The sequence below is a fragment of the Giraffa tippelskirchi genome, chromosome 6 (genome assembly GCF_054371585.1).
Source record: "Giraffa tippelskirchi isolate mGirTip1 chromosome 6, T2T-mGirTip1v1.2.pri, whole genome shotgun sequence".
NCBI lineage: Eukaryota > Metazoa > Chordata > Mammalia > Artiodactyla > Giraffidae > Giraffa > Giraffa tippelskirchi.
The window spans coordinates 119499636-119525175 of NC_137280.1; the positions used below are offsets into that span (position 1 = coordinate 119499636).

Consider the following 25540-nt stretch of genomic DNA (forward strand, 5'->3'; position numbering starts at 1 on the left):
CATATCTGAAGAAAATTGTGAAACTTACTAGAAAACATTAAAAATGCATTGACTGTGAAATTTATGTAAAGATCAAGTAGTAAAGAGTAATCCTTCTGAAAAAGATGAACAGGCTAGGGCGTAAGAGACGCTGCTTCTTGAAAGTCTGGTTCCTTCCCATTTTAGGATTTAGTTTTCTTGAGTCTGCTAAATCAGGTACCACTTAAGCAAAATGTTGTTGCTGTCATGTCCTGTCTTCTTTCTTCTTTTTTTTTTGAAAAAGTACTATTTATTGATTTATTTGGCTGCACTGGGTCTTAGTTACAGCACATGGAATCTTTTAGTTGTGGCATGTGGGGTCTAGTTCCCTGGCCAGGGTTCAAACCCAGGCCCTCAGCATTGGAAGCGCAGAGTCTTAGCCACTGGACTACCAGGGAAGTCCCCTGTCTTATTTTCTTTGTTGGTTTGAGCAATTTTTTAAAAACCTTGTTACATTTTACAGGGCTTTTCAAGTGAAGAAAAGTAAATGTCTATGGGTAACCACAGTCTTTAGCTGAAAATACTGGCATATGTTTTAAGGCCATAATTTTGGCTGTTGGGTGGAGAATAGATTTCAGATTGGACAGGAGCAAAGGCAGGGAAACCTGTTAGGAGACAATTGAAATAATCCAGATGAGAGTTGAGAGATCATTTGGACCAGGAGCCCAGGATTTCCACATGCCTTGGGTATAGCAGCCCCTTTCATACATATCACATCATCTTTGATTAGAATTTAAATGTGGTCCTACATATTCCTGGCAAGACCTTTACCCTCCCCAATTTCCAGCCACTCACCACTGTCTACCTTGAAACCATCATTAATAATTTTATTCATTCTTGGGTTTTTTTTTCTTGTTTAGGCCATAAAAATCCTATAACTCCCTGTTCTCTCTAGGACTCGTACACACTGACATAATTAATTGGTCCCCTTAATAATAATTGCACCTTCATTATTCTTTTTTTATCCTGTATCTCTTATTACCACTTGTTACATAATATTTATCCACCCTCATTAGACTATAAGCTCTGTAAAGACAAGTTTTTGTCTATTTTTATTGCTTATTCCAAGCACTTAGAACAATGTCTGGCACATAATGGTTGCTCAATAAAAATGGGTTGAGTAAAGGAAGGAAAACAGTAATAGCAGTGAGGAATACTTGCATTGTTTAGTTTGAAGGTCAAGACTACTGAATTTATTGATGGATTGGGTGTGAAATGAGCAAGAGAGAGAGTAGTTACAGATGGCTTCCAGATTTTGGGAATAAAGCTGTGACTAGAGTTGCCATTTCTTCAGAAGGGGAGACTGAGAGGAGCAAATTTTAAGGTGAAATTAATGGCAATACTCTTAAGATAACAAGTTTAAAAGTCACTGAATAGATGTTCTCAAAAGTTCCTTGTACTTGTTTTCACCATCCTGTGATGTTTGGAGACTACTCTCACCATATTTATTTGTAATGTTTTCTCAGGTCATGCGCATTGTGGATAATGTTCGTCCTGACAGACAGACAGTTATGTTTTCAGCTACTTTCCCCAGAGCTATGGAAGCCTTGGCTCGGAGAATCCTGAGTAAACCCATTGAAGTACAGGTTGGAGGCAGAAGTGTAGTTTGCTCGGATGTGGAGCAACAAGTGGTGGGTACAATCCTTAGGAAACCCCCAATTCCCTCTGTGTTTAGGCAGTGTGTCATCCTTTTGGGATCACTGTGATGTAGGCAGATACTTTCTAAAATTAAATAGTATACATCAACTTCAGCCTTTAACATTTTACCAGATATATTTGAATTTTCTATTCCATGGAACTGTTTAAAGTTATTTTTTCACCAAAAGTTGTGGACTGGTAGATAAAATGTCACATACCTGTGTTTTCTTTGGTTAATAGGATGTGAAGTTAAGAGTCAGAACAGATGAACATCTGTCCACATTTGTAAGCCTCTTAGTCTTTGAAAGTTAATTTTTATTTTTTTTGGTCTTAGTGATTTACCAATTAAAGTTAACATTTTCCTACTGTTTCCTAAAGATACAGCAAGATGTCATTTATTTGCCACAAATAAAATGAATGTTTTTGTTCATGAAATGTATTTGAATTTTCAGTCCATTAATGTTATACAATGTGGTGTTTTCAGATTGTGATTGAAGAAGAAAAGAAATTCTTGAAGCTACTTGAACTTCTAGGTCATTATCAAGAATCAGGATCTGTCATTATATTTGTGGATAAGCAGGAACATGCTGATGGTCTTCTGAAAGATTTAATGAGAGCTTCTTACCCTTGCATGTCTCTTCATGGAGGTAACATTTACTGAAATATCTGTAACGGACTTAGGTTGGCCAAGCACTGTACTGTGTATTCCCTTTGTCTCTAACTTAGCACTAATTTTTTTTTTTTGTAACTTCTTGTTTTGTATTGGAGTATAGCTGATTAACAAACAATGTTGTGATAGTTTCATGTGAACAGTGAAGGGAATCAGCTATGCATATACATGTATCTATTCTCCCCCAAACTCCCCTCCCATCCAGGCTGCCACATAACGTTGAGCAGAGTTCCATGTGCTGTACAGTAAGTCCTTGGGGACAGTTAGGGAGTTTGGGATTGACATATACACAGGGCTGTATTTAAAATGGATAACTGGCTAGCACTAAATTTTATATCAGTGTCAGTTTTCATTTATGACAGTTTTGTGCAGGTAAGCATTATTGTTATTCCATCTCTGTGATAAAGAAAATAAGCCAACAGTACATTGGTTTGACCAAATTCCATAACCAGTAATCAGCTAAGGAGAAATTGAACTTAAAAATTTTGATTCGTGTTGTATTCTTTCCATTGTACCATGCTACCTAGAGGCTTTTATGATTAACATTGGAGCTTTACTTAATTTCTGTGTAATATCGCCATTGTTACATATACATGGGACTTAGAACACTAAACACATGGAACAGACAGTTGAGTTAAGCCCACCAAGTGTTCTGGTAGTATTACTTGGTGACACACCATCCCCAAATTGAGTGGCAACAGTCATATATTTTGCTTATGAATCTGCAATTTGTGTAGGGCTTAGCACACATACCTAGTCTGTCTTCCATGCTCTGTCTACTGGGATGGCTCAGTTGGGGTTCCATTTCCAATTTGCCACGTTTAGGCAGCTGACAAATTGTACTGGCTTTTGACAGACAGCTCACTCCTGTTGGCCGGGAGTCCTGACTTCCACTTGTGAGCCTCTGTGTGAGGCTGCTTGGCCAGAGGACAAGAATCAGAAGCTGCCCAAGACAGTTAAGGAGGATACTGGGAAGTGGTAGAACTTTTATTTCCACCATGTTCTATCGGGCAAAATAGTCACTAGACTGGCCCACGTTCAAGGAAATGGAGGCATAGACTCCATGTCTTCATGGGAAAATGGCATTCAGTATGCAGAAGAGCATGTGGGATAGGACATGCTTACAGTCTCCCACACTAGGCTTCGTGTGGAATGCAGTTAAAAGGACTGAGGATATGTATTTGGTTAACTTTTAATGTTTGAAAATGATTCATTTTGTTTTCCTTTTCTTTTTAATTGATTAAATATACATTACATAAAATTTGCCATTTTAACCATTTTCAAGTGTATAATTCACTGGCATTAAGTAGATTTACAGTGTGGTAAAGCCATTTCCATTATCTATTTCCAGAAATTTTTCATCATTTCAAGCAGAAACTCTATTTATTAAGCAATACCCAGTTCCCCATGCCTCTCACCCTCCCAACTCCTGCTGCTGCTGCTGCTAAGTCGCTTCAGTCGTGTCTGACACTCTGCGACCCCATAGACAGCAGCCCACCAGGCTCTGCCGTCCCTGGGATTCTCTAGGCAAGAACACTGGAGTGGGTTGCCATTTCCTTCTCCAGTGCATGAAAGTGAAATGTGAAAGTGAAGCTGCTCAGTCGTGTCTGACTCTTCGCGACCCCATGGACTGCAGCCTACCAGGCTCCTCCCTCCATGGGACTCTCCAGGCGAGAGTACTGGAGTGGGTTGCCATTGCCTTCTCCATCCCAACTCCTAGTTACCTGTATCTACTTTTTATATTTATAAATTTGCCTGTTCTGTATACTTCACTTATAGTTATCTTTTTGTGCTTGGTGTATTTCACTTAGCATAATATGAGTCTTCAAGACATACCCATGTTATAGCATGGATCAGAACTTTCTTTTTTTTTTTTATTTTATTTTATAAATTTATTTATTTTAGTTGGGGGCTAATTACTTTACAATATTGTAATAGTTTTTGCCATACATTGACATGAATCAGCCATGGGTTTACATGTGTTCCCCTTCCTGGACCTCCCACCCACCTCCCTCCCCATCCCATCCCTCTGGGTCATCCCATTGCCCCGGCCCTGAGCCCTTGTCACATGCATCGAACATGGAATGGTGTTCTGTTTCACATACGATAATATACATGTTTCAGTGCTATTCTCCCAGAACGTCCCACCCTCACCTTCTCCCTCAGAGTCCATAAAATTGTTCCATGCATCTGTGTCTCTTATTCTGTCTCGCATATAGGGTTATCGTTACCATCTTTCAAATTCCATATATATGCATTAGTATACTGTATTGTTGTTTTTCTTTCTGGCTTACTTCACTCTGTATAATGGGCTCCAGTTTCATCCATCTCAGTAGAACCGATTCAAATGTATTTTTTTTAATGGCTGAGTAATATTCCATTGTGTATATGTACCACAGCTTCCTTATCCATTCGTCTGCTGATGGACATCTAGGTTGCTTCCATGTCCTGGCTATTGTAAACAGTGCTGCGATGAACATTGGGGTACACGTGTCTCTTTCAATTCTGGTTTCCTCGGTGTATATGCCCAGCAGTGGGATTGCTGGGTCATATGGCAGTTCTATTGCCAGTTTTTTAAGGAATCTCCACACTGTTCTCCATAGTGGCTGTACTAGTTTGCATTCCCACCAACAGTGTAAGAGGGTTCCCTTTTCTCCACACCCTCTCCAGCATTTATTGCTTGTAGACTTTTGGATAGCAGCCATTCTGAAGAACTTTCTTTTTTAAGGGAAGAAATATAATATTAAATATTCCAGTATATATATATGATATTTGCTTCATTTATTCATCTATTGATGGACACTTAGGTTGTTTGTACCTTTGGCTTTGTGAATAATGCTACTTTGAACAGTAATATGCAAGTATCTGCTTGAATTCCTGTTTTCGTTTATTTTGGGTATGTATCTGGGAGTGAAATGATGGGTCACATAAGTATATATTTAACTCTGTGAGGAACCACCAAACTGTGTTTTATAGGAGCTGCACCATTTTACATTCTCATTAACAGTACATTAGGGACTCAGTTTATCCGTTGACTAGCACTTGTTTCAATTTTTATCTGATAGTAGCTATGCTAGTAGATGTGAAGTGGAATGTCATTTGATTTGCATTCCCCTAATGACTAATGAGTTTAAGCATCTTTTTATGTGCTTCTTAGGCATTTGTATATTTTTGGAGAAATGTCTGTTCAAGGCCTTTGCTTATTTTTCAATCAGCCTGTTTGGTTTTTTTGTTGCTAAGTTGCAGGATTTCGTTACATATTCTGGATAGCAGTCCCCTGTCAGGTATTTGCATGTATTTTCTCCCATCCTGTGGTTGTCTCTTCACTCTCTGGATTGTGTCCTTTGATGCATTAGTTTTGAAGTCTATTGTATCAACTTTTTTCTTTTGTTTGTTGCCTGTTCTTTTGGCGTTATATCTAAGAAACCATTGCCAAATCCATGGTTATGAAAAATTTCCCTTGTTTTCCTCTAAGAGGTTTAAAGTTTTAGTTATTAAGTTTTGTTCTTTGATTCAGTTTGAGTTAATTTTTGTATATGGTGTAAGACATGGGTTCATCTTCATTCTTTTGTATGTGGATGTTTGGTTTCCCAGCACCATTTCTTGAAAAGACTATCTTTTCCCTAGTGAATGGCCTTGATACCCTTCTCAAAATCACGTGACCATTTATCTGAAGGGTTTGTTTCTGGGACTCTAGTTGATTCCATTGATCTGTATGTTTATCTTATGCCAAAGTCACTCCATTTTAATTTTGATCTTTTTGTGTTTACTTTTTTGAAAAACAGTAGAGTAGTTTGAGGTTCACAGCAAAACTGAGCAGAAATCACAAAGTTTTCATATATCCCTTTCTTCCAGCATGCACAGGCTCCCCTACTGTCAACATCTCACATCACATTAGTACATTTGTTACGTTCATGAACTTGCATTGACCCATTGTTGTCACCCCGAGGGATCCCACATACCATGTGCGTGGCCAGAAAAAGGAAAACGGTTCCAGGTTTGCTTCATTCAGTAGCTCAGTGTCTCCGTATTGTCGTTTATATCCTGAGCATAATAACTTGGTTATTAGCTTTCTTTGTGGCAGCAAAAAGCCTCTACAGGCTCAGTTGTCACTTCCAGATCTGACAACTTCCAGAGGAAGAAGACTGTTTTCCATATGTCTTTTTTCCCCTCCATTTTTATCACCAAGATTTTCAAACACCAAAAATCTGAGAAAACTATATAGTGAGCACCCTGAAATTTCTAATACTAGTTTCTACAATTAACATTTTGTTATATTTATTTATCACATCTTTAGCCATCTGTCCTTCTATCAACCCCTCAATTTTTCTTAGTTTTTTGATACATTTTAGAGTAAGTTGTATATCAGCACATTTCACTTCAATATGCATGTGATTAACACTAGATCAAAAATTTTTTTAACGAAAAAAGTGTTAAGTGAACTGTAGCAAAATGTACAGATCCTAAGTGTCCCATTTGATGAGTTATGACAAATGCATGTAAGTTGTGAAACTCAAACTTCTGTTAAAATATAACTTCAGAAATTTTCCTCAGTCCCTGCCCTACTTTTTACATTTTTTCCCCCAACATATATTAATTTTTCCTGTTTTAGAATTTCAAATAAATGGAGCCATACATTATGGACTGTTTTGTGTCAGGTATCTTTGACCTTCCGTATTCATTTTTGAGATTCATCCATGTTGTTGGATGTGTCAACTCTTCCATTTTATTGCTGAGTAATACTTTAATATATAAATATGTCATAGGTTTTTTTTGTCATTTCTGTTGGACACCTGGGCTATTTCCAGTTATTTAACCATCCGAAGGATACACCATAATCAAGATACAGAACAGTTCCTTCACCCCCCAGAACTCTCTTGTCATATCCCTATACAGAGTAACTCTAAGATTATGTCTCTTGTACAGTCACTGGAAAACACTGATGAACACTGATGTTCTCTTAGAACGGTGTTTGTAAATGCTTTTTGCAATTGGCTTTTTTTTTTTTTGCTTATCATGATGGCTTTGAGATCCATTCAGGTTGTTGCATTATTCATTTCTTTTTATTATCTAGTGTGTGGATGTACCACTCTTTATGTATCTTTTCATCTGTTGAAGGGCATTTGGGTTATTTCCAGTTTTACATAATTATGAATAGAGCTGCTATTAAATATGCAAGTACAGATTTTTATGTGAACATTTCATTTCTCTGGGGTTGATAACCAGGAATGGCATTGCTGGGTCATATGGTAAGTTGACTTGGGTATTATTCACACTCATTGGGGTTCACCAAGCTTCTAGAATCTGTAAATTTATGTCTTGCATCTAATTTGGGAAATTCTTGACTATTATTTCTTGATTGTTTGATTACTTGATTTTTACTGCCCTGTTTTCTCCTCTCTTTTTAGGACTCCAATAATGTGTATGTTCAGCTTTTGATACTGTCTCACATATCACTGATGGTCATTATTGATGTTCAGTCTTTGTTTTTAAGTCTTTTCTCTCTCTAATTAAGATTAAATAATTTCTTTGACTCTGTCTTCAAGTTCACTGTGTGTTTTTGGCCATCTCTTATCTGCTGTTAATAAGTCCATTCAGTGAATTTTTAAATTCAATTTTTATATTTTTTTTAGTTCTAGAATTTCCAGTTGGTTCTCCTTTATATTTTGATTCTCAAATTATATTTCCTAGCCATTCGTTATAAGCATGTAAAAAATTTTTTTTTCCTAAATCACAATTATAGTAGTCGCTTTAAAATCTGTGACTATTAATTATAATGTCTTGGCTGTTTAAAGTCCGTTTATATTGTCTTTTAATTTTGTTTTATATTTTTCTGTTTCTTTGTATGTCTAGTAATTTTGGTTTGCATACTGGCCTTTGTGAATGATACCTTGTGGAGTCTAAATTCTCTTATGTTTTATTTAAAAGTTTTTTATTTTTTTAAATAGTCCATTAACTTGGCTAGACCCATATTTAAAACTTTCTTGTAATGGGTAACCTCTGAAATCTCTTTTAGATTTCAGAGGTTCTTAACTTCTTTTAGCCAGAGCTGGGCTGGTTGACTTCTGCTTCATGTGTGTATAGTTTAGGTGTCACATAGTTGGGCAGTGTTTTTATGCACAGTTGGATATGCCTGCTCTGTTCTGGGATTTATCCCCTCTTTTGTGGTCCTGAGTTTATCCTAACTTCTTCTGTTTCTTTTTGTCAGTAAGACCATGACTTCACTACCTGGTGAAAGACATGCTCCCAAACAGAAAGTTTAAAATAAGTAAAATCCTATAAACTTAAGCAGTGCCATTGCATTCTTTCAGATGTCAACTCCCTTCCAGTTTCTGCTTGCTTTTAGTCACTCTCTGGTGTAGTTAGTTCTTTATACTTAGAATTCATAGTTGTTGTCAGCAGGACGGTTAATCTAATAAGATTTCCCCCTGTCTTGGTGGAAATGTGTATTCTTTATATAAGTAAGAGAACCTCTTGCCTGTAATCCCCTTCCTGCGCTTCTTTCTCTTCGACCAGAATTGCTTCACTTGGTCATGCCTGATTCCTTCACAGGCATGTGAAGGAGTGAAGTGAAGTGGAGTCGCTCAGTCATGTCTGACTCTTTGTGACCCCATGGACTGCAGCCTACCAGGCTCGTCCGTCCGTGGGATTTTCCAGGCAAGAGTTGGAATGGGTTGCCATTTCCTTCTCCAGGAGATTTTCCTGGCCCAGGGATTGAAGCTGGGTCTGCTGCATTGTATGTAGACACTTTACCATCTGAGCCACCAGGGAAATCATTCATTGGCATGGGAATGACAAATGGCTCTGAAAATATTGTCCTCACACCCCTGAGGTCTCTGAGATTTTTCAGGGTCTTCATGAGGTCAGAAGTATTTCCATAATAGCCCACCAAGTTACTTGCCTTAAGAGTGCACAGGCAACCTGAGGACAGGAAGTTTGAGAAGGGCTAGTTTACACTAGACATTATTCACTTCCTGAGAGTGAATTAGGCTTATCTTTGGTTTGATATTAGCTCAGTTGGAAAAGAATCCGCCTGCAATGCAGGAGACCCCAGTTCGATTCCTAGGTTGGGAAGATCTACTGGAGAAGGAAAAGTCCACCCACTCCAGTGTTTTGGCCTGAAGAATTCTGTGAATTGTATAGTCGATGGGGTCACAAAAAGTTGGACACGACTGAGCAACTTTCAGTTTCACATATATGATTCTTTGTTGGGTGGATAACAAAATTAGGGATATGTTAAAAAGGAAGATGGTTAATGGTTGCTGCCAGTAACTACTAACTCTGTTGCACATAAGAGATACCTTAATCTAAAGGAAAACTTTTGGTATTTTTAAATTATAAACTTAATGTATGTTGTTACTCATTCCATTAATTTTTCTTGTGAGGCTTTAGAGATAGTATTGAGCTGCTAGTTTTTTTGACATAAGATCCAAATACTTTCTATCATTCAGTCTTTGAAGAGTGCATTCAAAATTTTAGGTAATATAAATTAATACTGAGAAATATTTAGATCCTAAATGTTCGGTATATGTTAAACACAGGTTTTATATGAAATGTTCCAATATTTCTTGCTGCAAAAATGAATTTCAGGGTTTGAGAATTTATTGCATTCCCTTCTCTGATTACCAGAGATTCCCAGGTATCCCATCATAAAGTATATTTGTGGCCTGGATATTTTATTATAGAACATTTTGATATTTTACGTTCTGCTTTGTCACTCATCCTGAGGCTCTTTGAGTAACAAATTTTAAGAGCATTCCAGTCGGGTCCTTTTTAAGCACTGCACTGTAAACGTTAACGTGCGTGTATAATCACCTAACTGTCTGGTTAAGATGCAGAACCTGAGTAAGTAGTTTGCAGTAGAATCTGAGATTCTGCATTTCTAACAAGTTCTTATGTGATGCTGCTCCTTGTCTTTGAACAAAACTGTGAGTAACAAGGCTCTAAATAACCTGTGGGAGAAGTCAAAAGATCTGAATCCTGTCATTAGAGGCTGGATGTACCTGCCTTTTTTTCCCTTTGCCCCCATGACCGTTGTAGGTTAGGGATTCTAAGATTGGGCTTCTGCAGTGTTAGCTTTATGTACAAGAAAGGGAAGAAAAGAAGGGCAGATTTGATCTTGCCATTGAATTTTCTTAGTCTTTTAAAATTTTTATCGAAATACAGTTGTTTTACAATGTTGTGTTTCAAGTGTACAGCAAAATGATTCAGTTATATATTATACCTATTCCTTTTTAGATTCTTTTCCGTAATATGTTATTATGGGATATTGAGTATAGTTCCCTGTGCTGTACTGTAGATCCTTGTTGGTTATCTATTTTACATAGAGTAATGTGTATATTTTAATCCCAAACTATCCCTACTCCCCCAACTCTCTCAGCCCCCTGCAAATTTTTATTTTCTATATGGTGGTTGTTGACATATGGTCAGTATAAGTTGGATATGTTCTTTACCCTGTGTTTAGCTTCTTTCTCTGAATGTCAGAGAAAATGGAAAATTTAATATGTGGTTTTGCAACTCTTTAATTCATTTGCAGGCATTGATCAATATGACAGAGATAGCATCATAAATGATTTTAAGAATGGGACCTGCAAACTTCTTGTGGCCACATCTGTTGCTGCCAGAGGCCTTGATGTGAAGCATCTGATTCTTGTTGTAAACTATAGCTGCCCCAACCATTATGAGGATTATGTGCACAGAGCAGGACGGACTGGAAGAGCAGGCAACAAAGTAAAAAGAATTGCTTTTAAAGTTGATTTCCATTATGTTAAAATACAAGTGTTTCTTTAGGACTTTAAAGTGTAGATAATAGGAGTTATGGGGAATCTTCAGAGTATGGGGATAGTTGATGTCATTTATATACATACACATGTCTTAAGTGCTGTTAAAATTAGCAGATACCTACCTGTTCTCTATAGGCAGATAGTGTTAACCACTTGTGTCCCCAGAAGGGTATTTTTCCCCGCCTAAAAATTTCTGTATATACATTACACGTATATAGCTCAAGAGCTTTCATTACTTTTTTAAGAATATGGGATCATAAAATATACTCAGCCCACACCTATCACCCCTGTCCTTAGCCCCATACAAATGTATGTTATTTGTTTTTTTGACACCTGTATTCTGTTGAATAGATAGTTTTAACTCATTGTTTTTTAAAGCAGCAGAATATTGCTTTGTTGGAAGCACTGATGGTGATATATTTGGTATTATAACCATGGGCATTTCTACATACGAAAGCAACAATATTATTAATAGGTTATATTTATGGAGTATTGATTAAATGCCCATCACTGTTTTAAGTGCTCTATGTATATCTTGTTTTATTCTCACAAATTTCCTTTAAGGTCAATAATATTACTGCTTTAAACAGATGAAAAAAGTTGAGGCACACTGACGTTAAGTTATTTGCTAAATTTACACAGCTCATAAGTAGTGATGGCATTTATTCTTTTAACCTGAGTTATTCTGTGGATTTGGGAGATATTTTGTGTAGTTAAAATTGTAACCTTTTTGGGTCACATACAGTTTCTGTCACATCCTGTGTGTATTTGTGTATACAACCCTAAAAGCTGTAATACCACTTTAGCTCTTGGGCTGTATAAAAGTAGGCCAGGGGTCAAATCTGGTGACTAGGTGAAGTGAAGTGAAGTGAAAGTTGCTCAGTCGTGTCTGACTTTTTGTGACCCAATGAACTATACAGTCCATGGAATTCTCCAGGCCGAAATACTGGAGTGGGTAGCCTTTCCCTTGGGATTGATCCCTGGGTTGGGAAGATCCTCTGGAGAAGGGTAACTAGGTACTCCTGAAATAAAATATTAAGGCTAGTTTTAAAATTTATAACAGTTCACTGGTAGGATAGAGCATTTAATGAAGATGGCAGTCTAATTGTAGTTTGCTTTTCCTCTGCTTACAACTCCAATCTTTTCTCTTACCTGAACCAAAAAGCTGTTGGGGACATGTGAATCCTCAGGCATTAGAGAATTGCAGGGAAGTGATGTGGTTGACTTCATGTTTTATTTGTAAACATATCAGATATACATGTATGTATATTTTTATATCTTTTAATTGGTTTTTAAAGAATATGGGATGCTATATTCTAGGAAGTTAATAACAGGTTAGCTGGGGTAAAGGGATACAGTAGGTAGTAGAAGAAAGGAATGCAAGAAAAAGGGAAAAATAAGATGTGTTAAAGTTAATAATTACAGTGCAGTTGTACGTTTATGTAAAAATCATCAACTTATGTAATTTCTATTTATGCATAAAGGAGTTAGAAATTTTCCTGTTTTGTTTAATTTTACAATAAATATTAAACTTAGATATTAAGGAATTTAGTAAGTCTCTATTGTGATCTTTAAAATTCTTTTTAGTGGAGTAGTGGAGTTGTCTTAAAGAGGGTATATTAGGTGACTCAGATTTCATCTTCTTTGTTTTCTAGGGAGGATTCATCTTGTTAGTGTTTAACAGTACCACTTTTTCATTGTTCACTAGGGCTACGCATACACTTTTATCACAGAAGATCAAGCTCGGTATGCTGGAGACATAATTAAAGCCCTTGAACTGTCAGGGACTGCAGTGCCACCTGATCTAGAGAAACTCTGGAGCGATTTCAAAGATCAACAGAAAGCTGTGAGTTTGTTTTTTTTTAATAACTTTTCTTATTTTTATACAATTCACTGTATTCTAAACCTTGAGTATTAATACCAGTAAATCTTGATATAATTATTTTCACTTATCTCTTTGGATAGAAAAGGAAAGGAGTGAGAACAAAAATCCTCTCTTCAACTTAGTATTTTTGTAGTGTACATACAGAGCTCTTATTTTTTTCTCACATGCTAAATAAAATGTTTTTGTTACATTGTCATACCCTACCTTGAAAACTATTTAATTGCCATAAATTTCTGAACATTAAAATTTTTTACTATGAAATTAACTTTCTTGTTTTTCCTTGAAAGGAAGGGAAAATAATTAAAAAGAGTAGTGGGTTCTCTGGTAAGGGATTCAAGTTCGATGAAACAGAACAAGCTTTGGCTAATGAGAGAAAGAAGTTACAAAAGGCTGCTCTTGGTTTGCAAGATTCAGATGATGAGGATGCTGCAGTTGATGTAAGTATTGTTGTCCTAAAGCCTTATTCTTACCAGTTGAAGCAGTTGTTCGTCTTGGAACTGGAAATCTTACCCTAGGCTTGTTTAGGTAGCAGATTACTGGAAACTTTTTGGTGGGTGTGCTTCTCAGTTTTTTTGTGTGTGTGTACAAATGTATTCACATATGCCTGTATTTTTGTATTTTCATAAAAATGAGGTCATACTGCTTTATAATTTTCTTTATAACAGTAGTCCTATGTTGAAATCTTCCCTTTTAGGAAATTCACTTTCATGCTATTTTTTGGCTACATGTTTCATTATATGGATGTTCTACAGTATAATCAATCAAATCCCTATTTTTGAATATTTGGAAACAAATACTTGGAATATATATTTGTTATTATTTGGAGTATACTTTACTGTACTTCATTGCACATCCTTGAACACTTAACCTTGCACATTCATCAGATTGTCTTGAGGAAGAGTGTATAAGTGTATAAATGGAATTGCTCAAAGGGTATATCCAAATTTGGTCTTAAAACATTGTTAGAATGTTCTCCTGCAAGGTGAGTACCAGCTTGTACTCACACTAACGGTGTATAAGAGTGCCTGGCTCCCTGTATCTTTAACATCATTGTTACTAATATTGTTTTTAAATACTTCACATTTGATTATTATAGAACATCTTTATTAATAATTGTTGTTGTTATTTAGTTGCTAAATTGTGTCCTACTCTTTTGTGACCCCATGGACTGTAGCACACCAGGCTTCTCTGTCCATGGGATTTCCCAGACAATAATACTGAAGTAGGTTGCCATTTCCTTCACCTGGGCATCTTCCTGTCCCAGGGTTTGATAGTGAACATTTATGGCATGGTACTAAGTTCCACGTCCTGTGCCAAGTGCTTTACAGGGATTATTTCATTGACTTCCTCACAATAGCCAGAGAAGTGGATACTCAAAGCATTCCCTTTTTATAACTGAGGAGACTGAGGCTTAGAAACAAATAATAACCTTTTCAGATTTGCATAGCTGTTTAAAGGCCATTTTCTTAGCTTACAGCATTGTTTGTAACCCAGTGAAAAGAGACCCTAAGGACTCAGCAAGTTAAGGGTTTCTTGGAGTATGCTGTGGAACCCTAATCCCAGGAGCTTGAGCTTTAGATGTTTTCATTATAAAATACTTTTGGAAAATCTGCTAGTATATTCCACTATTAATGTTATCCTATCAATGGGTATGAAAAGGCATTAATAAAATAATTTATTTTAATTCTGAAATCTTCCAACATATTTGATATTTAATCATAGAATTTTTTTTTTTTTTTTAATATACTGCATTAAACCTTGGCTCAGAGCACAACTTAAGAATTCAGGAATTTAATCTTTCAGGAAATGACCACGCTGGTTGTTAAGCACAGTCAGGAACCAATATCTCCTATTAATTTTAGGCCTTTTTTTTACTAGTATACCATATTGGCTTAAAATTCATTTAAGTCAGTGTATTTAGGTATCTGTTATGGTATAATAGATCAGTCCAAAACTTAGTGGGTTACAATAAACATTTATTACCTACTATTCCTGAAGGTTAAGAAATCAGGAACAGTGTAGCCAGGTAACTTACTTAAGGTCTTACTTGGGGTCTCATGAGGTTGCAGTCAAGCTGTTGTTCCAGGTTGCAGTTATCAGAAGGCTTCACTGATGCAGGCCCATCTTCTTCCAAGATGACTCACTGATTTCACTGTTGGTGGGATGCCTCTGTTCTTTACTCTGCATTTGTGTTCTTATAAATGGCAGCTGGCTCCCAAGCTGATCCAAGAGAGAGCAAAGAAGAAGCCTTAGTACCTGTTATGACTAGTCTCTGAAGTTACATACCAGCTTTTCCGCTTTATTTTGTCTATTAGAAGCAAGTCACTAAGTCCAACCTACATTTAAGGAGAGGCTCCACCTCATGAAGGGACGAGTATTGAAGAATTTCTGGCTTTGTTTTTAAAACCACTTCATTTTTTTTGTTATTTAAACATTTTTTAAAAATCTCATAATAAAACATTAATTTTCCCCTTTTTGTTAAAATCATATTATAATTTTTATTAAAAAATTAGAGCAACAGTAAAATGCTTTGTGCTTAATCGCTCAGTCGTGTCCCATTTGCGACCCCATGGACTGTAGCCTGCCAGGCTCCTCTGTCCATGGGGATTCTCCATTCAGGCAAGAATACTGGAGCAGGTTGCCATGACCTCCTTCCTTCAGGGGATCTTCCCAACCCAGGGATTGAACCCAGGTCTCCCGCATTGCGGGTGGATTCTTTACCATCCGAGCCACCAGGGAAGCCCAAATAAGCTTCTACCTGAACAGGGACTTGAACCCTGGAACCTTGAACCGTCAGGTTAAAAGTCTGATGCTCTACCAACTGAACTCTCCTGGCTCTCAATAAATTAGAATAATTTATTAAATTAAAAATGAAATTAATTAAAAAAGATTAGAACAATACTAAAATGAATAAAGTAAAAAATAAAGTTATCCCTGTCACCTAACACTGAATGTGTTCCCCATTCCTAATTTTATGCCTTTGTTTTGGATTTTAATTTCATGTATGCCATTTAAAAGAGTGTTACTAAATTAAACGTTAAACAGCTTATTAGATAACAAATGCTTTAAAAAGAAGGTAAGTTGTCTGTTTCCATTTCAGTAAAAGTTCTTTCTAAATTAACCAAGTTAATTTTAAACCCTGAAAAAGTTTTTCTTTGCATTTGGGGTTTGAAATATTAGCCTAATTCCTGCATATGAAGGGATTTGCATTCTTTACTTGGTAGTGTTAGTATTCATTTTGGGGCAAAAGACATTTTTAAAAGGAAATGCTAATAGCTTATGAGATACAAGTGGCTAACCTGAGGATTACACAGTGGCAGTAGGACTCTCGTGACTCCTGGAGAGCCAGGATTGTCAGCATTGCTCTTGATTTCATGGGGAAACCCACCTTCATGCCTTTCTTTCCTGGGTTCAAAGAAATAAAACGATAAAGGTTTTTCCCCCTGAGTCTCTTACCCAGTTGTTTTGGGTAAACCCAATTGCATTTTTGGAGTTGGAAAGAATTTTAGGAGCCCTGCCTTGAGAACCATGTTGTATCATTTCCCCTGGTAACCACTGGCTGTATTTTTAGTTGTCCACTGATCTTGAGTTATTGCCCTTCTTCCAGCCTCTTTGATTGCAGTGTATATAATTTGGCCTCAAGGCCTGGGCCCCAGAGCAACTTGGCTGCATCCAATTGGCTGCTCTGTCTTGACAGCCCGTGTTCTTCATTTACTGAATTGGGATGTATTTTTTGTACTACTCGGGAGTCTGCTGAAGTGGTTCTCGCAGCACTCTATCTCTGTTTCTTTCTGTCCTTCCTCCCTCCCCTTCCCCCCTCTCCTCCCCTCCCCTCTCCCCTTCCTCTTACCCCTCCGCACCCTCTCACCCTCTCTAAATTGGTATTTTTAATTAGATTTTTACTGATGGTTTTTTTTTCTTGTTTAGATTGATGAGCAAATTGAAAGCATGTTTAATTCAAAGAAGAGAGTGAAGGATATGGCAGCTCCTGGAACATCTAGTGTTCCTGCTCCCACTGCAGGAAATGCTGAGAAACTGGAAATTGCAAAGAGATTGGCACTTAGAATCAATGCTCAGAAGAATTTGGGCATTGAGTCTCAGGTATTAAGTAATTCGTTCCGAGTCTTAGTACTTTTTGTAAGTTATTTGATTTAAATGCTTTTTAAATTATATCAGCACAAGTGAACAAGAAGTTGTTTTAGATTTTGAGGTAATAAGCATTTAACATTTGAATACAGAATTATTATTGACCTTGGTTGATTTCTCTAGCGTGGTTAACTGAGATCTTAATGCCTATTCTGGAAGGCCTGTTAACCATAGATAATTTTATAGAATAGTCTTCCGAGTGACCTTACCAAAATCCTAAAGAAATAACTCTCTTTTTCTTTCTTACTCTGTGTTTACTGGTGGGTTATTGAGGAAACAAACAATACTGTGGAAGTATAAACACCCTGTTATATAACTCAAACAAACATGAGTTTAGACAATGGGAAACTGTTAAATATTTTACTTGCCATCTTTCTCTTGGGAGTTTTTTGGTTAACTTAATTTTTTTTGTAGTTGATTTACAGTGTTGTGTTAGTTTCTGTTGTACAACCAAGTGATTCAGTTACACACACATATATATGTATTCTTTTCTTTTTTTTTTAACTTTTTATTTTCTATGGGAATGTAGCCAGTTAACAAACAATGTTATGGTAGTTTCAGGTGAACAGCAAAGGGATTTAGCCATATATATATATACATGTATCCATTCTTCCCCAAACATCCCTTCCATCCAGGCTGCCACATAACATTGAGCTGAATTCCATGTGCTTTACAGCATGTCCTTGTTGGTTATCCATTTTAAATATAGCAGTGTGTACATGTCAATCCCAAACTCCCTAACTATCCCTCCTCCCCTTACCCCCTGCAACTATAAGTTCATTCTGTGAGTCTGTTTCTCTTGTATAAGTTCGTTCGTTAGTATCTTTTTAGATTCCACATTAAGGGATATCATGTGGTATTTCTCCTCTGTCTGACTGACTTCACTCAACATGACACTCTAGGTCCATCCATGTTGCTGCAAATTGCATTATTTCATTCTTTTTAATGGCTGAGTAATATTCCATTGTACATATGTACCACATCTTCTTTATCCATTCCTCTGTTGATGGACAGTTAGGGTGCTTCCATGTCTTGGCTCTTGTAAACCATGCTGCAGTGAACATTGGAGTGCATGTATCTTTTCTGATCATGTTTTTCTCTGGAAATATGCCCAGGAGTGGGATTTCAGGGTTATGGTAGCTATGTTTTTAGTTTTTTAAGGAACCTCCATATTGTTCTTCATAGTGGCTGCACCAGTTTACATTCGCACCGACAATGTAGGAGGGTTCCCTTCTCCCACATTTAAACTCTCTTCAGCATTTTGTTTAACTTAATTTTTAATCAAGGTTAAATTTTCATAGCATTCCCAAAGAACAGTTTGTTAATGTTGACAGTGTTTTTAACATTTTGAGTGGTTGAGGCCCTGCATGGCCCTGGGTCCAGTAGTTGTATACAGGTTCAGGTCTGTAGTGCCCAAGTGGAATGACCAAGCTAGAGCTAGAGGCCAGTGGACTGACCTGATGTGGCAGCCAATTAATTTCAAATGTAAAAAAAAGAGTATGTTATGTAAAGACATTTACTATAATTTATAGAATGTTGGGTTTGTCCATGAGGGGAGGAGGAGTTCAGTGGTAGTAGTGGGCAAACATACTGATTCAGAGGAAACCCATAGTAGCCACAAGGTATGTAAATGATTTTAGAAATATTATACTATATTTGATATCAAGAGTTACCTAATGATCTATGGTTCAGTAGAATTTTTTAATATAAAGTTGGGTATTTAGTTTTCACATCAAGTAAGGCAGGTGTATTAAACTCTGTTATAAATATATGCTGTTAAATTGCCCTGTGGGTCAGACTCGACATAAGAAAGATCCTTTTAGTTAGTGCTTTCCAGAGAAGAGTTTGTGGTGGGATCTTTGGTCTTGTCTCTGCCCTCATTTGAGATTTGACTGTAGGTCTTCTTTAACTGCAGGATGTAATGCAACAGGCAACCAATGCCATTCTCAGAGGTGGCACCATCCTGGCTCCCACTGTATCTGCGAAAACCATCGCAGAGCAACTTGCTGAAAAGATAAATGCCAAGCTCAACTATGTGCCTTTGGAGAAACAAGAAGAGGAGAGACAGGATGGTGGACAGAATGAATCTTTTAAGAGATATGAGGAAGAATTAGAGATCAATGACTTCCCACAGGCAAGTAGCAGATTTAAACTTTTTTATTGAGTGAAACCCTGTTTTTAGGAGTGAAAATACCTTATTTAAAACCTATGAAGGGGCTTCCCTGATGGTCCAGTGGTTAGGAATCTGCCTTCCAATGCAGGGGATGGGGGTTCAATCCCTGGTCAAGGAACTAAGATTCCGCATTCTCCGGGGCACCTAAGCCCTCAAGCTGCAGCTAAGACCTGACACAGCCAAGTAAATAGAGAAATAAAAAGAAAAAACCATGAACATTTTAATGGCTGCTTTACTTTTTATCTAGATGGGAAGACAACACTGGAAATTTCATTTTTATGATTACATTCTAGGTACATTAGAATCTAAATGAATTTATGATGAAGGTGTTGATTAAAATTTTAATATTGACAATAACATGATTTAGCTTACCTATTCTTTTAGGACCTCAGGTTTTTTTATCCTGTTGTAAAGCAATTTCTTCTCCCCCAACTCTTTCCTTTCATAGACTGCTAGGTGGAAAGTTACCTCTAAGGAAGCTCTGCAGAGAATCAGTGAATATTCTGAAGCTGCAATTACAATCAGAGGAACATACTTCCCACCTGGCAAAGAGCCCAAGGAAGGAGAGCGGAAAATTTACTTGGCAATTGAAAGTATGTACTGTTGGTTCGGTTTCCATCTTGAGTTTGATCAAAGTTGATAATAGATGTAATAGACTCAAAGAGAATATGAGGTCAGTTCTAGAGAGGACTGAAAATGAGAAACACCTGTTAAAAAAAAGTTTCACCTATCATTTGTGGTCTTTATTTAGAAGTTTAGTATATATAGAGGTGAGTGATCTTTGTTGGGGACTCTTTCATTTTTGACAATTTGGTCAAATTTGAAAATGACCAGAAGAACACATGTATTTTGGAGCCTAGTGCAGTAAGTCCTTATGCTTCCGGTAAGTAGAACATTCTGGCCAAAGTTAAGGTTAGAAAGTAAATCAACTATATTAATCCCCTTAGTGCTTGTTTACCCAAGCAGATATTGCCTCTGATTTTATGCCTGTAAATTCATACATGTCATTTTTAGAAAAATAGGACAATTAATACTACAGCTCAAAGGCTATAAGTAATGCATTATCTAAGAGTGATCAGGTGTGCTTTTTAACCTTATTTCATACATTCATATATGAATTCGAAAGACAGTTTCTATTTTGATTTTTTCCTAATGTATTATATATAACATAGGACAACTTATCTCCTTTCTTTTATATTTAATTTTAACATCTTTATAATAGATTTTTAAGAATAGACCAGCCACAGCTCCATTTCATTTATTTCATGAACTAAATGTTTATTGAATACTGGTATTGGAGCTGTGAAGTAGTTTATTCCATGTGTCATGTAAATCTAGAGTCTGCATACCTCTTGCTTTGATGGCTACGATGATGCTACCCCCACGCCCTATACAATCTCAAACACCTGTCTAGTCCATTGAATCATACACATCACTTCCGGCAAGGAAGTGATCTTGATTTCACTTCACCACTCTGTAGCTCTTTACTTGCTTTGTTTCTCTTCACAGTACTCATTACATAGATATTATAGTATATTTATACTTGTTTCTGTCTGCCCTACTTGAGCTCTGTGAGTGCAATGACTATCATTTGCTGTATCCCAGTGTTCTACACATGGTAGGCACTTGTTAAATTTTCTGAAAATGCATCTGATTAAGCTCTAGAGCTACTTCTTTTCTGCACAGATAACATTATATGACAGGCATATCCATATGATCTCTCTAAAGCTGCACTGTCCAGTGAAAACTCTGGTGGCTCTGGAATACTTGAAGTTTGGCCAGTGTGACCAAGAAATGTTAAATTTAGTTTTTATTAACTTACATCTAAAAAGCCACATGGCTGATAGCTACTGTATTGGCTAGCTCAGCTCTAAAGTTTTTGTTGAAAGATCAGTGGAAGTATAAACTGAAAGTATATTGTAATAAGTTAGTGTTTTCTTGTTATATTTTGACACCCCTTTGATTTTTGTGAAGACTTTATAACTTTTAGGTAAGTTTCTTACTGAAATAAATATAAGTTAAAACTGATTTAAATATATATGAGGACTGATTTTTAGGGTTTGATTCTTTTCCTGACCAAAACAAAGAGAATTTTCATATGTGAAAGTAAATTAGTATTGTGCCTATTTACTTTTTTTTTAATTGGTGATCTAAATTGTTTTCGTGTGACTTGTTAACATGAAGACTACAAGAAGAGAAATGCATGTGCAGAGTGCATCCCATCTACTCTAGGTAGAAGTTGTTTCCTGGTCAAAAATGCTTGCTAGGGTCAGAGTAAGTTAAAAAACAGAAAAGTTTCATTACCAGGATTGAGTTGGGATTTTGTTTATTTCTCCTTTAATAAGGGTTTGCCTGGTTGATGTAAACTTTTGATTAGTTTCTGAGTTCTGATAAAGTTGATTTTATCACTTTTTGCAAATATATTCAGTGTTTTGTGGAGGTTAGGCTTTTGAAGTTCCCTCCTGTGCCATTTTCACTGATAACACTCTCACTTTTGTACCTTTTAAAATTAATAATGATGAATTGCAGTGAAGATATAAAACTCAGATACAGCCTTTATGTATTCCACGTTATTGATAATCTACCATTACTGTACAGGAAGATTCATACATATTTAAACTGATGTACAAAGAAAGTGGGTCCAGAACTAGACAAATTACATTTTTTGGTTTGTGATTGTGACTTTGAGAAACTGGATCATATGTATTGATATTTCAGGTTAGGTTTTTAAATAGTACCCTTTTATATATCCTGAAAGACTTTTGCCCTGCCAGTGACTCAATGTGTTTTTGAATCATGTGACACTGTTCTTATTGCAAGGTAAAATGGGGATTGCTGGCATCTTGATGTTCAAGGAGAAGAAATTACATTGACATCTTTCTGTGCTTGGAACTAGATAGCTCTCTCTTACTATTGTATTATTAGGCCATACAAGATGTCATTCAGTGGAATCTGATGATAAAACCTTGATAAACATGGAGTCATTCTTGTTTATTCAGCTTGAATATGATAGGTGTCATTTAAGCAAAACCAGTATTTTATTTTTTTGTATAACATACAATATTTTAAGTATCTCTAAGATTTCAAAATCAGTATTTTAAGTGACATTGTTTTAAAAAGGTAAATCAGATTACTTTTTGTTTTGAAAAAGGTTCCTCTGTAATTTATTAATTTAAAGATAATTATGCTTATTTAATGTAGTATAATTAATGTATGCCAGGTTTCATTTGTGTATAACTTAATCAGAACACATCTACTGTACTACCAAATGAAGTGAAATGAGAAGCCCACGGCTTCTGCCAACTTTTCTATCTACCTACAGTGGTTCTGGGTGCTTTCCACTGTGAACTTGTACTTAGGGAGTAACATCTAATTTTTCTAATCTAAGCAGGTCTTTCCCTCCCATAACAAGATAACCTTGTTAAGAATGAATCTTGAGAATTCTAGAGACATAAAGATGCTAAATAAGGGCTGGAGATGGTAATTAAAATGATCTAAAGCTTTGAGAATTTTCATAGATGATTAGGTTTAAATGATCTTTTAGTTTTTGAAACTCCAACCAAATTGACTGAACACTAATGGGATGAAAACAGGTGTTGTAAGGAGCCTAGTGTCATCTGGTTCTAGTTCTATAATTGGAGGGACCCCACTGCCTGGTTTCTTAGAGGCTCTGTGTGGCTCAGCAGCTCCAGGCCTCCCACCAGGCAGTGGGAAGGAGAACAGGAAGGACGTACATGCCTAGCCAGCCTGTATAATTTATAGCCTGTTTTGTGCCCCTCTCTTTTTACTTGTGGAGAATCCCTTAAAAGCAGCCAGAGTTGTTTTGGGACCAATGAAAGGAAATGCCTCTTTTTCATGACAGCTTATAAACATATGTAACCTATTACCTAAAGAAGCTATATAAGTCAAAAATTTAAACCAGTCCAAATGGTCAGGTTCTAACTAATGCAGGAAAATTGCTCTTCTGCTTTGAGCTGGGTGAGAGTATCATTTTCCTTCTTTTTAAAACAGCACAGAGTGGCAAGTTACACACCAGCTCATGCCAAGTAGCATACTTTCCTTCTGAATTTTGGGTTTAAATACTTTTCATTCTGGCTCTGCTCTTGATTCTACCCTTGGCTTCACGTGCATCCACCTCTCTTCCCTTCCAGCACCCACAGCTTTAAAATGTTGTGGTCAGTGGCTGGTGGAAGTGTGGGGCTTAGATTAGATTAGATATGTTGCTGTGACTTCACAGCCATACATGTCTCTTTTCTTCCTGTTGTTAAACTGTTTCTTCTCCCTCCTCCTTCTCCCCATCCTCTGTTTTCCTCCTCTCCCCCCAGCTCCTCCCTTCTTCCTTCTCTGTCCTCTGTGGGTTTGAAAAAGTTATCATATCTAATAAGGGGGAGAATTTTCCCATTTCTTGTGAATCGTTTTCCATATTTGATTTTTCTTATAAAAGTAATAAAAACATAGTTCTCTACATTACAACCCCAGTTCTTTTATTCTTTGACATTCTCTCACTCCTAGAACTTAATCTCTGGTCTACTTCTTTGGTCCAGCGCTCTTCCTTTTATAGGTGTGCACCGAGTTCCCTCTCTAGACTTGCCTACCTCCTGGCATTGTCCCCTGACTTCAAATCCTTCCACACCTATCCTTGATGGAGCTCTAATCTCCATTTCCTCTACTTTTGCTCCTTGTTTCCATTGGTCTTACTGACGTTTCCAATTTGATGTGTCCCACGAGCACTTCCGCTACAGTGATGTCAATTAACCACCATCACTGCTAATAATAACACCTGCTCTTCCTCTTGGATTCAGTATCTCCCTTATTACATTTTAGTTTCTTTACTTGTGACTCAACTCTTAGCATCTTACTTTGTTCTTCTTCACTGTTCACATCTAATCAGAAAAAACATTTTGTTCCTTCTACCTCAAAAATGTGCTTTCACGATGGTATGAACACAATCCTGTGAGAGCACTGAGGGAAGAAACACTTAAAGCCACCTGGAGAAGTTAGGGATGGATTCTTGGAAGAAATGATGTTTAAAAGTTCCTCTGATAAGACTACTTCCTAATGTACTCATCTTGCTGTAATATCGTTCCAAGTTTGTTTTCCTAGTAGCCTATAGGATCACACAGAGCATAGATGAGTACTTTGTATAATGAATCTCATACAGTATACCACACATGGTGGGTGCTTCCTGAATTTAAAACTATACAAATGTCTCTAGCCTACCTCATCTGTTTGGCTGTTTTGCTGTGTTCTTTCACACACTTTTTTCTTTCAACCATATTATACTTCTCTTACTCTTCTGTCTTTAAACATGCGTTTCTTAATCTGTACCATTGCACGCATGATTGATTCCCTTTGTAAAATGCTTTCCCTGTCATCTCTCCTCCTTCAGCTTTAAGACTTTGTTCAGATGACACATTTCTGAAACATTTGCTTAGTTTAAAGAACATAATAAACATCCAATAAGTATTTGTTAAATAGCTGAACCTAGGAAGGTGTATTTTCCTTTTCCTTTTTCTTCTTCTATTTTGGACAAATTGCAAATCATTTTTTCTTTGCATACCAATATACCAAGAACTTGTAACACTAGTACCTTACTAACCTTAACCCTCTAAGCACTAAGCTCAGTGGTTACATTTGAAACTCTAAAAGTAATTATAATAATAAGCAGCCATGCTACAATGTAGATGATGTTCCACCAGGTATTGAAGGACTTTTCTCTGGCAAGTAGTACAGTGTTCCTGAAAGCCACCTACAGTGTTTATACTGGATCTCAATGATGTGGATAAACATCCAGTGTAATTCCAGTAATATGAATAATGTTCTCCACTCACTCACCAGGTGCCAATGAACTGGCTGTGCAGAAAGCGAAGGCAGAAATCACCAGGCTTATAAAAGAAGAACTGATCCGATTGGTGAGTGAAAACCTCAAGGACTTGTTTGTTCTAATAAATGTTTTAGTTAACCGTTTAATATAAATACAGCAAAGTAGACAGATGATATAGTTTGATGAATTTTCACAAACTGAGCACATTGGTGTGATCACTGCCCAGATGAGGAAATAGAGCACGTTACCAGGATCCCAGAAACCCTGCTCATGTTCCTCCTTATTACTATTCATTGCCCCCAAAAGTGACTTTCTGACTTTCAACATCATAGATTAGTTTTGCCTAGTTTTGAACTCCCATATAAGTGGAATCAAATGCTGTGGACTCTTTTGTATCTTAAGT

At 36.7% G+C, this 25540-nt stretch overlaps 1 protein-coding gene across 6 annotated transcripts in view; it reads left to right on the top strand.

The window, feature by feature from the left end:
- The window catches only part of DDX46 (DEAD-box helicase 46), a 50306-nt gene that overhangs the window by 22452 nt on the left and 2314 nt on the right, over nt 1–25540 (top strand). Inside the window, exons 14-22 of one of the 6 annotated variants that reach the window (XR_014057265.1) lie at nt 1485–1649; nt 2141–2303; nt 10863–11056; nt 12818–12955; nt 13282–13431; nt 16922–17102; nt 19056–19278; nt 19762–19906; nt 25152–25225. Coding sequence is in view for 2 of the 6 variants with exons in the window: in XM_081502924.1 (XP_081359050.1) it covers nt 1485–1649; nt 2141–2303; nt 10863–11056; nt 12818–12955; nt 13282–13431; nt 16922–17095; nt 19056–19274; nt 19762–19906; nt 25152–25225 (1422 nt within the window). In the remaining 4 variants the exon portion in view is untranslated. The remainder of the gene's footprint in view (nt 1–1484; nt 1650–2140; nt 2304–10862; nt 11057–12817; nt 12956–13281; nt 13432–16921; nt 17103–19055; nt 19279–19761; nt 19907–25151; nt 25226–25540) is intronic. The other 5 variants (XR_014057266.1, XR_014057264.1, XR_014057263.1 and 2 more) reach the window with 5 other exon arrangements.